Source organism: Erinaceus europaeus, chromosome 7, assembly GCF_950295315.1.
Source record: "Erinaceus europaeus chromosome 7, mEriEur2.1, whole genome shotgun sequence".
Lineage (NCBI taxonomy): Eukaryota > Metazoa > Chordata > Mammalia > Eulipotyphla > Erinaceidae > Erinaceus > Erinaceus europaeus.
Window position 1 is genome coordinate 76,761,728 of NC_080168.1, and position 14,112 is coordinate 76,775,839.

Here is a 14,112-nt window from a genome sequence, read left to right on the forward strand (position 1 = left end):
CTTGGTTCTCCTTTCCCAATTTCCCTACTGACCAATTTCAAAAGTTCTCAAGTGCCAGGTTTCACTCCTCACCAATATTTTGTTTCCTCTTCCTCTCAAGATCATTTTGATCTCAAATTAAATAGTATCTCTAGTCTTCCATAAATTTCAGAATAATATAACTGTCCATTCTAACTGTTTGACTTATATGTCAAACTGGCATTTCAAAGATGAACATGTCCAAAAGCAAGCGTTTGGTTTCTACTCCATATGTCTTTCATAGGCTTCATCTAAGTAAATGAAAACTCTTCCTTTTCAATGGTAGTTGAATACCTAGTGATCACCCTTAACTTTCTTTCTCTTGTACTACAGCATTTAGTCAACAAATGCTGTTTATAAAGATACTTGAGAAAAGCTGTGTGATCTAAAATGTGAAAGGTGACGTCTGAGTAATGTTCTAAGCACAAAAACATACAAAAAAAAAATGAAACTGGCAGATACCAGGAATATTTAGGGTACATGAAAAAAGAAGACCTATTATTATTATTTTTTTGTAGCTATCACTAGAGTAAAAAGCTGAAGAATAATAGTCAGAAACACTGATTTGGAGAATATAAAAGTCCAGAAGAAATCCTAGGTAAAAGATAACATGTGTTTAAATGGATGTTGCCTATAAAATTAAGGTGGCACAAAATGATTATGGTTGGCATTGAGATAATTTATTATTATTATTATTGCCTCACTAATGCACGACACTGCTGCTCCCAGGTCAAATTCTATTCTTTTAATTTCAGATAGAGAGATTAAGAGAAAGGAACAGAGAAAAAAAGATATCACAGCATCACTCTAGTGCCTATGGAGCTTCCTCCAATACTGTGATGCTCCCCTATGATACTGAGGTTTAAACCCAGGGTCTCACATATGGCAAGGTCTGTGCTCTACTGGATGAGCTATTTCTAGGTCCTATTGGAAAGGACATTTTAAAGGATGCAAATGAACAGTTAGATAAAGAGAAAAGGAGGCTGATATCAGACAGGGTCTCAAGCACAGGGGCAAGTCTTCCTGTTCTAGGAAGTTTAGAGGGTATATGTGGATTTAAAATTTTTTATTAGTAAATTAATAATGTTTTACAGAATTATAAAATCGCAGAGGTAGAGTTCCACACCACACCTACCACTAAAATTCTGTGCCCCCAGCTCCAACTATAACCACCATAGTATTCATAAGTCTTAGAGATAAGCTAATTCATACTCCTCCCTTCCCAGTTCACATATATTACAATTCTCTATATTCCATATATGAGTAAAACCAATGGCTGTGTTTTTGCTCAGCAAACTGAAGTTCTTTTTTATTTGATAGAACAGGGAGAAACTGAGAGGGAGTGGGGAGACAGACACCTGCAATACTGCTTCACTGCTCATGAAGCACCCCATCTGCAGGTGGGGACCAGAGGCTTGAACCTGGGCCCCTGCACATGGTGACATGTGTACTTCAATCAGGTGAGACCAACCACCAGTTGGTCTCCTGAAGCTCTCTAAACCTCATAGTTTAATAAAAAAATTTTTAAAAATCACTTAATTGAGTAAATGTTCATTTCTAGGACTCTTGTGGCCAGGGGACTACAGTTCCACATGTTCCCAAGACAGGTGTCTGCACACCCACAAGTATCAACTACCATAGGCATTCCAGATCTGGTAACAGTATTTTGTTCATTTGATTTTTTTTATATTTATTTATTTATTTTCTTTTTTGTTGCCCTTTTATTGTTGTCATAGTTATTACTGTTGTTGTTACTGATGTCGTCGTTGTTGGATAGGAGAGAAATGGAGAGAGGAGGGGAAGACAGAGAGGGGGAGAGAAAGATAGACACCTGCAGACCTGCTTCACCACCTGTGAAGGGACTCCCCTGCAGGTGGGGAGCCGGGGGCTCGAACCAGGATCCTTACGCAGGTCCTTGTGCTTGGCGCCATGTGTGCTTAACCCGCAGTGCTACTGCCTGACTCCCATAACAGTATTTTAAACAGTATTTTAGAGGAAACTCAAGTGACACACACACACACACACACACACACACACACTTTTCCTATGCCCTCAGGAAAAATACTTAAATCCAATAATTTATCAAATAAATATGATCACCCTTCCAGAGCCTGCCTGCCTCATGTACCTTCCTCTAAGAGATTCAGAAAAGATATCCTGAAGCCAGGCTTTCTGACAAGAAAGACACTCTACTCAAAATAAAAACATCACTCTGCTTTTTCACATATGCATTATTAAACAGCCCACAAACCAGTTGTTGTCCTGTTCAGCTTACCAGAGTCAGTGACTGCCACAACATTCGGTTGGTCTGCATTCATCACAGGTGGACCTTTAGGTTTTGAATCACACAAGTGGTGGCCTGAGCCAGTGGAAGCTTTCTGCTCAGCATGATCATTTTTCCATTTGTGATGTTTGCCGGGACTTCTGGTCTTTGCCATCTGTGAATGTCTGGACATTCCCTTCATCTTGCTAAAGTGAGTGAGAGAGACAGAGACAGAGAGAGAAAGAGAGAGAGAAGTAATTCTTAATCCAAGACACTGACCTCTCAAGAAAAAAACTGAAATATGTGGTAGATCATTAAAAGATTATAGTGTACTTTATCAATTTCAAAATGCATGTTTCATATGTTAACCTCTCTGAACTTGGACCATACCATATAAGCAATAGCTAGTGAATATAACTGGCAGTATTCTTTCTAGTGTACATGAAATTCACTTTATAAAATAGGGTGTGAATTTTTTAAAAAATATTTTATTTATTAATGAAAAAGATAAGTGGAGAAAAGAACCAGACATCACTCTGGTACATGTGCTGCGAGGGACTGAACCTGGGACCTCATGCTTGAGAGTCCAGTGCCTTACCTACTGTGCCATCTCCTGGACCATGGGTGTGAACTCTTGTCTACTCATTTTTAAGGATACTTAAATGTTGTTGTTGTCATTGGATAGGACAGGGAGAAATGGAGAGAGGAAGGGAAGATAGTGAGGGGATGAGACAGACACCTGTAGACCTGATTCACCACTTGTGAAGCGACTTCTCTGCAGGTGGGGAGCCGGGGGCTCAAACCAGGATCCTTTTGCTGGTCCTTGCGCTTTGTGCCATGTATGCCTATCCCGCTGAGCTACCACCGAAGCCCCTAGGGGCAGGTAATTTTAAAGAGACATGTCTTGATAACTTTATTTAATATAATAATAACTTTATAATAACTTTATTTAATACACACACACACACACATATGGCATTACGTACTTTCAGAATTGGAAATGTAAAGATTTTTGAAGTGTACTTTTTATTTGTAAACATTTTTGCTTAAAATAGCGTCAAGGGGCCTGGGAGATAACTCAAATTTTGACAACGGGAGTTGTAGGACTGAGGTAACAGAGGGCCTAGATTTAATCCCTGGCACCACCATATGCCAGAACTGAGTGGTGCTCTGATCAGTTTCTCTCTCAGAAAATAAATAAATAGAAATTTTAAAATAATACTTAGAATGTGAGCAATGTAAGGAAACTTACCCATACTGTGTTGTTGACAATACTGCTCCACTTTTTTCCTTTTCAATTTTTAATTTTTTTTTCCTTTCAATATTTGCTATAGTTGGGTAGTTTCTACAAAACAAACAAAACATTTTACAATTATTAATATTTTAGAATACAACTTTAATTATTAAATCAATAAACTTAGGCATTTAGCAATTTTTGTTCTACTAACAACTAAATCATTAAGTGATTCTAAACCCTTAACTGCTTCTAGAATTTTTCAAAGAGGGAAAAAGAAGACTATATAGTGCTATTACAAATGATGGGCTATCAGTCTGTGAACTTTGTTAGCATTCTGTGACTATCTAAGAGGCTGAGACTTGAATTTTAAATTATATAGTGTCCTCAAACTGATTTAATTCATCCATTTGATGTGTACCTGTAAATATTATACACTACAGGAAAAAAGATAAACTATGAAATTATTTATGCAAATATATACTAGGCAAATCCAAAGTTATCAATGTGAGGAAAAAATGGCTCTCTAAAACAGATACAGTCCACTGGAAAGGATAAAAAAAAAACCACACAAAAATAGGTATAACAAAGGTTAAGTTATAATAAGCAATCTCAAAGAGTACAAAGATTAAGAGATAGAAAGATTGTATCTCACTGGAAAAATCTAGAAAGAAAGAAATAAGAAAGAATAAGCTGTGAATAATATTAACAAAAATCAAATGGAGAAGTTTTAGAGTATTTGGAGTAGAACAAACAAATTAAGGCCTTGGAAATTGTGAGTGGTATCCAAGGAATGACAAATGGGTCATTTTTCAAAAAATATAATATAATCATATAAGAAATCAGACCAGAAAGAAAGACTGAAGCCAAAATGTCCCTTGAATGCCAGAATAAAAAGCATATATATAAGGGGCTGGACAGTAGTGCAGCAGGTTAAGTGCACATGATACGAAGTACAAGGACCCATCTAAGGATCCCGATTCGAGCCCCTGGTTCCCCACCTGCAGGGGGGTCGCTTCGCAAGAGGTGAAGCAGGTGTGCAGGTGTCTATCTTTCTCTTCCCCTCTCTGTCTTCCTCTCCTCTCTTGATTTCTCTCTTTCCTGTCCAACAACAATGGCAACGGTAATAGTTATGGCAACAATATAAAAAGGGGGGAGGACTGGCCTCCAGGAGTAGTGGATTCATGGTGCAGGCTGAGCCCTAGTGATAAGCCTGGAGGGAAATAAAAAAAAAAAAAAACCATAGTCCAGCAGTTGTGGGGAGCCACTAAAAATTATGAGCAGAAAAACATATATGCAAAGTAATGATTAAGATGAAATCTGACAGCAGTGTGCAAGATAAATTGTTCTGACAAGGCTTTCTTTGTTCTTAGCACAGTTGTGTGGAGATACAGGCCCAACTCTGGTGGTGAGGGAGAAAGAGAAGAGGGCATACAACCTCAGTACTCAGTCTGGCTGTTCACTAGTAAATTCTGAGAAATGGTAACAAACTGTATTTCTACAACACTGTTTCTGCTAGTTCTCTAGCAGAAACAGTGTTGTAGAAATGTCTGTCTGCATTAACTTGAATAGCAGGCAATATGAAGTCTATGAGTTAGCCAAACTGGATGACAACAATGGAAATGGCATTAAGTAAGTGGTGAAGCAGTCAGAAAAAAGGGCAATGAATTTCATTCAATGAGGACAGTGCAAAGCGATCTAGTCAGCCAAGAAAAATAAATTCCATAAATAAAAGATGATGCATATGCAGTTATAAATAAACATAAGAGGAAAAGAGCAAGGTCACATACATAAAAAATCTGACAGCCAACTCAATACTATATGACTATACTTTTGGAAAGCAAACAATCTAATTTTATATGAAATGAAATCTGGCATATGTATAACTCTAAAGTCCTCCTCTAATGAGACTTAAGTGTGGTAAAAAAAGAACAAACAAAAAAAGGCCTTGTGTCAAATATTGTATATTTAAACCAAAAAGGGAATGTTGAAGAAAAGTAAAGTTCTGGAGGGATCCAGAAAAAACTCAAAAGATAATTAGCAGGATGAACAACAAAAACTTCTGAAGAAAGATGAAAGGAATGGACAGTATTTATAGCTTTGAAAAGAGGAAGAAAAGTGATAATAAATGATTGTGCAGAGATGATGGCAGCCAGCTGTTCTTAGCCTGAAGATAGAAAATGCAGAAGCAGAAAAGATGAGTCAAAAGTGTTGACTGCCAGAAGCTCCACAATATCTAAGCATGTAACTCACAACTACTCAATACCTTCTACCTCTGTCACATTCATTTATTCCTATAAGTTGCATTTATTTATTCACTGAACATCTTGTACTAAGTACAGCAGAACCTTAATATGTTAGACCACGTGCTAAATATAAGACCTGACACTATATTGCGACCAAGCAGTGGCACACCTGGTTAAGCACACACATTACAGTGCACAAGGTTCTGGGTTTAAGTCCCCAGTCCTCACCTGCAGGGGGAAAGCTTCACAAACAGCAAAGCAGTGCTGTAGATGTCTTTCCCTCTCTATCCCCCTTCCTCTCAATTTATCTCTGTCTTATTAAAATTAAACAAAGTTTTTAAAAAATTAAAAAAAAAAAGATCTGACACTTTAGTGTACCATGTATAAGCAAGAAAAAGCTATATAAGTGCTTCCTTAATGGTAAAGAATAGTGACAAGTGAACTCTAGAGGGGTTGGGCAGTGGCGCACCTGGTTAAGCACACACATTACAGTGCGTAAGAATCCCATTTAAGCCTGTAGGTGAAAAGCTTCATGACTAGTGATACAGTGCTGTGGGTGTTTCTCTTTCCCTCTCAATCTCTCTGTTTCTATTCAATAAGTAAACACAAAAAATCTTAAGAATATAAAGCTATTTAAAAAAATTTTTTTTAATATTTATTTTATTTATTTATTACCTTTTGTTGCCCTTGTTGTTTTATTGTTGTAGTTATTATTGTTGTTGCTGTAGGATAGGACAGAGAGAAATGGAGAGAGGGAGGGGAAGACAGAGAGGAGGAGAGAAAGACAGACACCTGCAGACCTGCTTCACCGCCTGTGAAGCAACTCCCCTGCAGGTGGGGAGCTGGGGTTTGAACCGGGATCCTTATGCCGGTCCTTGTGCTTTGTGCCACCTGCACGTAGCCCGCTGCACTACAGCCCGACTCCCAAAGCTATTTTTTTAAAAAGTGAATTTTATGTAAAATATAAAAAGGATTTCTTATGTACGACAGCAAAGATGTGAGAGCTTCTTTGATAGAATTCTGTTGTTACAGTCCCCACATCCCTGGATTTATCACTGGAGCTCTGTGCCTGCACAATTCCACTGAGCCTAAAGGATCCTCCCCTTCTCCCTCCCTCTCCCTTTCTTTCTTTTTTCCTCCAGGGTTATTGCTGAGGCTCAGTGCCTGCACTACAAATCCACTGCTCCTAGAGGCTATTTTTCCCATTTTGTTGCACTTGTTGTAGTTGTTATTGTTGTCAAAGCTGTTGTTGTTGGGTAGGACAGAGAAACTGAGAGGAGGGGAAGACACAGAGGAGAGAAAGATAGACACCTGCAGACTTGTCTGCGAAGTGACTCTGCAGGTGGGGAGTGGGGGGCTCGAACTGGGATCCTTAAGCTGACTCTAGCGCTTTGCTCCATGTGCACTTACCCCACTGTGCTACCAGCCAGCCCCTCTTTTCTTTTTAAATAGATAAGAGACAGAGAAGGAAAGAAAGAAGGAGGGAGAAAGAGAGAGGAGACATAACAGTGCTCTGCAGCTTGTGAAGCTCTCCCCCTGCTTGCAATTGCTCCCATGTGGGCTTGATTCTGGGTCCTCTCACATGGTAAAGTGTGCAGCTCTACCAAGTGAGCTATCTCCTGGTCCCTGATGGAAATCTGTAAATTATCACAAATAAGGTCAGTCAGAAACACAATGCCAAGCTACAAATATATCACCAGTCAGGATCTGCCTTCCCCCACTCCCAGCAGTATTTACCAGGGATAAGAGGAAAGGACAAATCTGGAGCCTGAATAAAGGACACTGTTTAAATTCCTAAAGTATACTTGAAACAACAAATACAAAGGAAAAAAAAGAACAGTATTTTACAGTGCACAGTTGCATCCAGGTAAAACTTAATCCAACATCTGCTGCTATGGAATGAATGTTATGAGTGAAAAGGAAAGGTAAGTGGTATGTCCACAACTGAATTCATTGGTTTCTCTGTATCTATATCTGCCAATATTACTTTTCTCTCTATATTTCCACCTCCCTTCAATATCTCAGGGGGAAAAAAATGGCATGGGACCATATGCCCACTTTCCTTCTTTCTTCTTTCTCTTTCATTTCTTACTTCATCGGTGCTTTCCCCTTGTCTATTCTATAAGCCTTCAATGACAGTCAATGAGTTAGGAAAAACTGTGCCAACCATTCTTCAAGTACAGATCATTCTGGTTACACTGTACTTCTCTTTAATTCTTTCCTATCATCAAATCATCAACCCATTTATTGACTATTTCCTAGGCTTGCTCTTCCCTGGGGCCAGATGGTGGCACACTCAGTAGAACGCACACATTACAAAGTGCAAGGTTCAAGCCTCTAGTTCCCCTGCAGGGGGGGAAGCTTCATGAGCAGTTACTGCTGCAGCTGTCTCTTTCATTGTCTCCGTTTATCTCCCACTTCCCTCTCGAATTCTATCTCTATCCAAAATACATAAATAAAAATTAATTAAGACAAATACCTAAGTTCTCTTTACCAGCAATGAGCTACATACCACTGTTTGTACTGAAACAGTTTCAAATCTTTCTGAATTTCAAAAAGATGTAATAGCTTTCTTTAGGAGCAACTCCCCTGCAGCCCTGTTCTAAAAGAACTGGAGGCACAATTTAGAAAGTATTTCTTCTGAGCCACAATACTATTAAAACAAACACCACAAAACCACTCCACCTAGTGGACTTCCAATGTATTGTGAAATATATTTCATCATTCTTAAAATAAAGGCTTTGCAGACTTCCCTGGACAGACAATCCCACCAACGTGTCCTGGAGCTCCACTTCCCCAGAGCCCTTCCCCACTAGGGAAAGAGAGAGACAGGCTGGAAGTATGGATCGAACTGTCAACACCCATGTTCAGCAGGGAAGCAATTACAGAAGCCAGACCTTCCATCTCTGCATCCCACAATGACCTTGGGTCCATACTCCCAGAGGTTTAAAGAATAGGAAAGCTATCAGGGAAGGGAATGGGATACAGAGTTCTGGTGGTGGGAATTGTGTGGGGTTTTATACGTCTTATCCTATGGTTTAGTCAAAGTTTCCTTTTTATAAATAAAAAATTTTAAAAAAAAAGAACTACAAAAAGGGAAAAGAATAAAGGGATGGGCAAATTAAAATGAATCAATTATATAGTGAAGAATAAAAAAAATAAAAAATAAATAAAGGCTTTGCAAATAACCCCTTACTATTTATTTTCCTTAATGCCAAATCTCATAGCATTGTACTTCAATAGGAATTGAGGGGGGGAAGAGAAACCTCTATATTTGCAGGGGAAGGGGCAGTGATGTGAGGGTTTTCTTTTTTTCCTTTTTTGGCAAGTCTTAACTTTTTCATTAAACAGAGGGACACTTCTGTGAAGATAAAAGAATAGAAGTCAAGATAAATGAGCAATATACCATGAAAATGTTTAGAACTTTCTTCCAAGGGTTTCTAGTCACAGAAGCTTCCTTGCTGTGACCTAGTCAGCCCTCAACACATGAGTAAAAGAGTGAGAGAAAGCATTTACAGAAAGATTTTATACATACTTCTGCATGTCAAAGACTTATTATAGCATCCCCAGAAAGAATGTTAGACACATAAGAAAAAAATTCAAGACATAAGGACTATTCTGCAATATTAGTATGAGTTTAAATAACTACATTTTTAAGAATGAGACATATTTGTAAGTAAATATATTTTCAAAAGTCCCCTCCCAGATGGGATACGGAGTTCTAGTGGTGGGAAATGTGTGGAGTTGTACCCCTCTTATCCTACGGTTTTTGTCAGTGTTTCCTTTTTATAAATAAAAATTTTAAAAGAAAGTCCTCTCCCACACACAACCCCTACTCCAGAGAGGGAGGGAAAAACACCACAGTACTAAAGCCTCCACCAATTTTGTGGGGGTCAGGCTCGAGTCTGGGTAATGTGCATAGCAAAGCTATCCAGGTGAACTATTTTGCCCCCCTCCCCAAGTTTAAAACAAAACAAGACTGCTAGGGAATGTGTTTAAGAAACCTATCAAATGCACCAAAGGAAGTGTTTCCCATATTTTTCATTAATGAAGTTTACATATAGAAATAATGTGTAAACACTTTAAATATGTTTAAGAATTTAAAAGGAAAAGATATGGAAGAATTTCAGATAAATTCAGAAAAAAAAATAATTTCAAAATACTTTATTACAACGCAACAACAGGTATTCATCTAATACTACTATCCTCATCCAATTTCCTCATTTTAGTGACCTTGGTCATATATTATAAAATCTTTGTCTTTTCAAACACTGACTGTATACCTGAAAAAATTTAAATTAAACCATTATTTAAAAAGTTGCAGGGACCAGGCAGTAGCACACTGGGGTTAAGTGCATATGGCACAAAGTACAAGGACCAGCAATGGATCCCGGTTCGAGTCCCTGGCTCCCCACCTGCAGGGGGGTCACTTCAAAAGCAGTGAAACAGGTCTGCAGGTATCTATCTTTCTCTCTCTCACTCTGTCTTCCCCATCTCTCTTGATTTCTCTCTGTCCTATCCAACAACAATAGCAATGGCAACAATAACAATAAGGGCAACAAAATGGGAAAAAGAGCCTCCAGGAGCAGTGGATTTGTGTAGGCACTGAGCCCCAGTAATAACCCTTGAGGAAAAAAAAAAAAAAAAAAAGAAAAGAAAGTTGCTTGCATGGGTGGGAGAGAGAGCATAACGGCCATGCAAAGAGACACGCATGCCTGAGGATACAAAGTTCTTGTTTCAATACCACTCTGGGCAATGCACTAGAGTTTAGCATGTTCTGGCTAACACAAAGAAAATAAACAAAAAAGCAACACAAATGTGTGGAATCAATATGTAATTATGGGGGAAATTCTTTTTGTATTTAAAGAGCACTCATTGCTCAACAATTTGTTTGGCTTTGTATGTTAACTCTCTTTTCAGCCACCAGGTTCCAAATGCTAGCATGATGCCAACCAGACTTCCCTGGACAGACGACCCCACCAATGTGTCCTGGAGCTCCACTTCCCCAGAGCCCCACCCTACCAGGGAAAGAGAGAGATAGGCTGGGAGTATGGATCGACCAGTGTACACCCATGTTCAGCAGGGAAGCAATAACAGAAGCCAGACCTTCCACCTTCTGCATCCCACAATGACCTTGGGTCCGTGCTCCCAGGGGGAAAAAGAATAGGAAAGCTATCAGGGGAGAGGATGGGATACCTAGTTCTGGTGGTGGGAATTGTGTGGAGTTGTATCCCTCTTATCCTATGGTTTTGTTAATGTCTCCTTTTTTAAATAAGTTAAAAAATTAATAAAAATATTAAATAAATAAAGAGCACTCATTATACAAAACCACAAGAGGGCACAGTTCATATGGGGAAAGTTGCTTTTGAAAGCTGACACATTCAGCCCCAGCAATAATCCTGAAGACAAAAAAAAAAAAAAGTTGACATATTCACTGATTCCCCCCACCCGCAGAAAGCTTTGTGAGAGGTGTGGCAGTGTTGCAGGTGTTTCCCTAACTACCTCCCTCTCTATCTCCCCCTTCCCTCTCAATTTCTGGCTGTCTCTATCCAATAAATAAAGATAATAAAAACAAATTAAAAAAAGAAGAGTTAACATATTAACTTTCTTTAATAATAAAGTAAATACAGTTTAGTTTGGTTTTCTTTTTCTTTCTTTTTCTTTTTTTCTTTTGCCTCCAGGATTATCTCTAGGGCTCAGTGCCTGCACCATGAATCCACTGCTCCTGGAGGCTATTTTTCCCATTTTGTTACCCTCATTATTGCCCTTGCTATTGTTCTTGTTGAATAGGACAGAGAAATCTAGGGGTGGGAGGAGACAGAGAAGGGGAGAGAAAGACAGACACTTGCAGACCTGCTTCACCACTTGTGAAGCAACACCCTGCAGGTGGGGAGCCTGGGGCTTGAACTAGGATCCTTATGCCAGTCCTTGTGCTTAACCCACTGCACTACCACCCAGTCCCTCAGTTTGGCTTTCTCTGTAATGTTTTGTTCTATGTAGAAAGTATTTAATGATCAAAATCAAAAAAATTTAAGTATTATTACTAAGAAAAACATGGTGGTGTATACATTTTCAAGCTCCCAGTCCCCACTTGCAAGAAGGGAAGTTTCATGAGCAGTGAAACAGTACTGCATGTATATCTCTTTCTCCTCATTCCCTTTCCCTCTCAATTTCCACTTCTATCTAAAAAAAAAGAAATGTTTCAAAAATAAATAAATAAATCATGTAACAACTGGAGAAACCAAATAGGAAAAAATAGACAAGAAAAGAAAAAAGATGTGGCATATATAAATACATGCAGTGGAGCAGTGGGGGCATGGCCAGGGAGTAACAAGGACTGAACAATCATACTAGGGAACAAACCAGATAAAGCAGTAAAACAAACAACAACAACAAAAAAAAAAAACACTGGAACTTCTTATTACAACCTACAAAGTTTGAAGAAACCCATTGACAATTAGATTGGAACAAACAGGCACATGAAATGGGGCAGGAGGACACTGTGAGACAGGCAGCTCTAATAGGGAGCTATAGATGTACCCTGCAGGAAGGTAACGGGACAAACTGAAACTCTGACTCAGACTTGAGCTGCAGTAATAGCATGCAAACTTAGCTGAGACCGCAGCATAAGGCAGCCAGAAGCCAGAGTGCAGTGTGAAGCAGACAAACCCAGCTGAGGACTGAGTGAAGACAACAGCACTCCCTTGCTCCCACCATATCACCACATATAAACAATACAACCATAGTGCCACCTGCTGGTTAGACAGAAGAAACCACACTCAACTGAAAGATGGACAAATGCTCCAAATGCAAATGTCCAAAATCACAAAGACTTGGGGAAAAAAATTCACAAAGAGAACTCTGAAAGGAAATAAACTCTAGATAGCACTTGGGGCTTCTCTAAGAGGTCTTGTATCCAGAACAAATAAGCTTGAGGAAAGAACAGCAAGGCTCAAAGTTAAAAATCACCACACTCTTAAGAGTGTAAAACTGTTGAAGAAAGGTTTACAAAAAAATGAGTCATTTTTATGCAAAACAGCAGATTCCACTAGAAGAAAAAAATGTGAAAGTTATTGACATGCCTGAGGATGAAGAGAAGGAGAAAAGATGCAGAAGGCATATTTGAAGAAATTATGGCAGAAAACTTTTAACACCTGGACAATGGTGCAAATAGAGATACAGAGGAAGCTGAACAGAAACCAAAACTGCTGAATCCTAAACAGCCAATTTCAAGACATACAATAGTAACACTTTCCAAAAGTAAAGACAAGGAAGAAATATTGCAGGCTGCAAGGGAAAGGAAGAAACTGACATACAGAGGCAGAGCCATCATACTTTCACAGCACAAACCCAATAAGCAAGGGAATGGAATGACATAGCATTTAAGAGATAAGAATTGTCAGCTATGAATACTTTATCGTGACAAACTATCCTCTAAGAACGAAGGAGAAATCAAAATCTTCCCAAACACACAGAAACTGAAGGAATTCTCCATTACCAACCGCATCTTACAATAATTATTAAAAGGAGTCCTAGAGGAAAAGGAGCAAAGGAACTCTTAACTGCAAAGGAAGTAATCTGTGGTAGAACAGAAATGGGAACTCAAATAATAGCAACAAAATGAGTAAACATATAGGAAAAGGCAGGGCAAAAAGGATAGTGATATGACCAATGTTGGTGAACCCAGGGCAATTATCAAAGACCTAAACATATGAACAGAAACTCTAAAATTTTGGTCTTTGCTTCAACTTTGCTGGAAGCAGAAGGAAAAGTGTTGGGTGGGATAGATAAGGAAGAGAGGGGTGAATACCAGATGACTCCACAGGTAAGTGGAACTTGGGAGACAAGAGTTAGAAAGGGACAACACAGGATGAAACTTGAACTGAGGATAGTATACTGCACCAAAGCAAAGGACTCTGGGGAGGAATGGAATAGAGGGCCTGGGATCCTTGATGGGGAGTGGTGGTGGAAAGAAACAAGAGGATGTAGTTCTGTTCTGCAAACACAGGAAACCACACACATAAGACAAATGTGTTGTAATTAACCTCTCCCCAGAAAATAAAAAAATATACAGAAAATAAAATTAAAAAAAAAAAAAGACAAGAAAAAGAAGCCCAAATACTCAAAGAATGGAATTGTAAGGAAAAAAAGATCTGAAAAGAAGTTATCTAGCAAGGAGGTTCATATGAAATGCTTCAATTCTGGGGGTGGGGGGTGTTCGTCTAGAAATAGTAGTGCTATGATATCTCCACTCTCTGTCTCTCACTTCTTTTGCTCTCTAAAAAAAAGAATGAAAAAACTGGCTTTGGAAGTTACTTTTTTATGACCTAAATTATTATGAAGAATTTTTA

At 38.8% G+C, this 14,112-nt stretch overlaps 1 protein-coding gene across 1 annotated transcript in view; it reads right to left on the minus strand.

The window, feature by feature from the left end:
• Positions 1 to 269: 269 nt before the first annotated feature.
• Positions 270 to 14,112, minus strand: part of NUFIP1 (nuclear FMR1 interacting protein 1) — a 28,238-nt gene continuing 14,395 nt past the window's right edge. The window contains exons 6-8 of the mRNA XM_060193513.1: positions 3,534 to 3,626; positions 2,294 to 2,487; positions 270 to 436 (exon numbers count right to left, since the gene is read on the minus strand). Of these exons, the coding sequence (XP_060049496.1) occupies positions 270 to 436; positions 2,294 to 2,487; positions 3,534 to 3,626 (454 nt within the window). The remainder of the gene's footprint in view (positions 437 to 2,293; positions 2,488 to 3,533; positions 3,627 to 14,112) is intronic.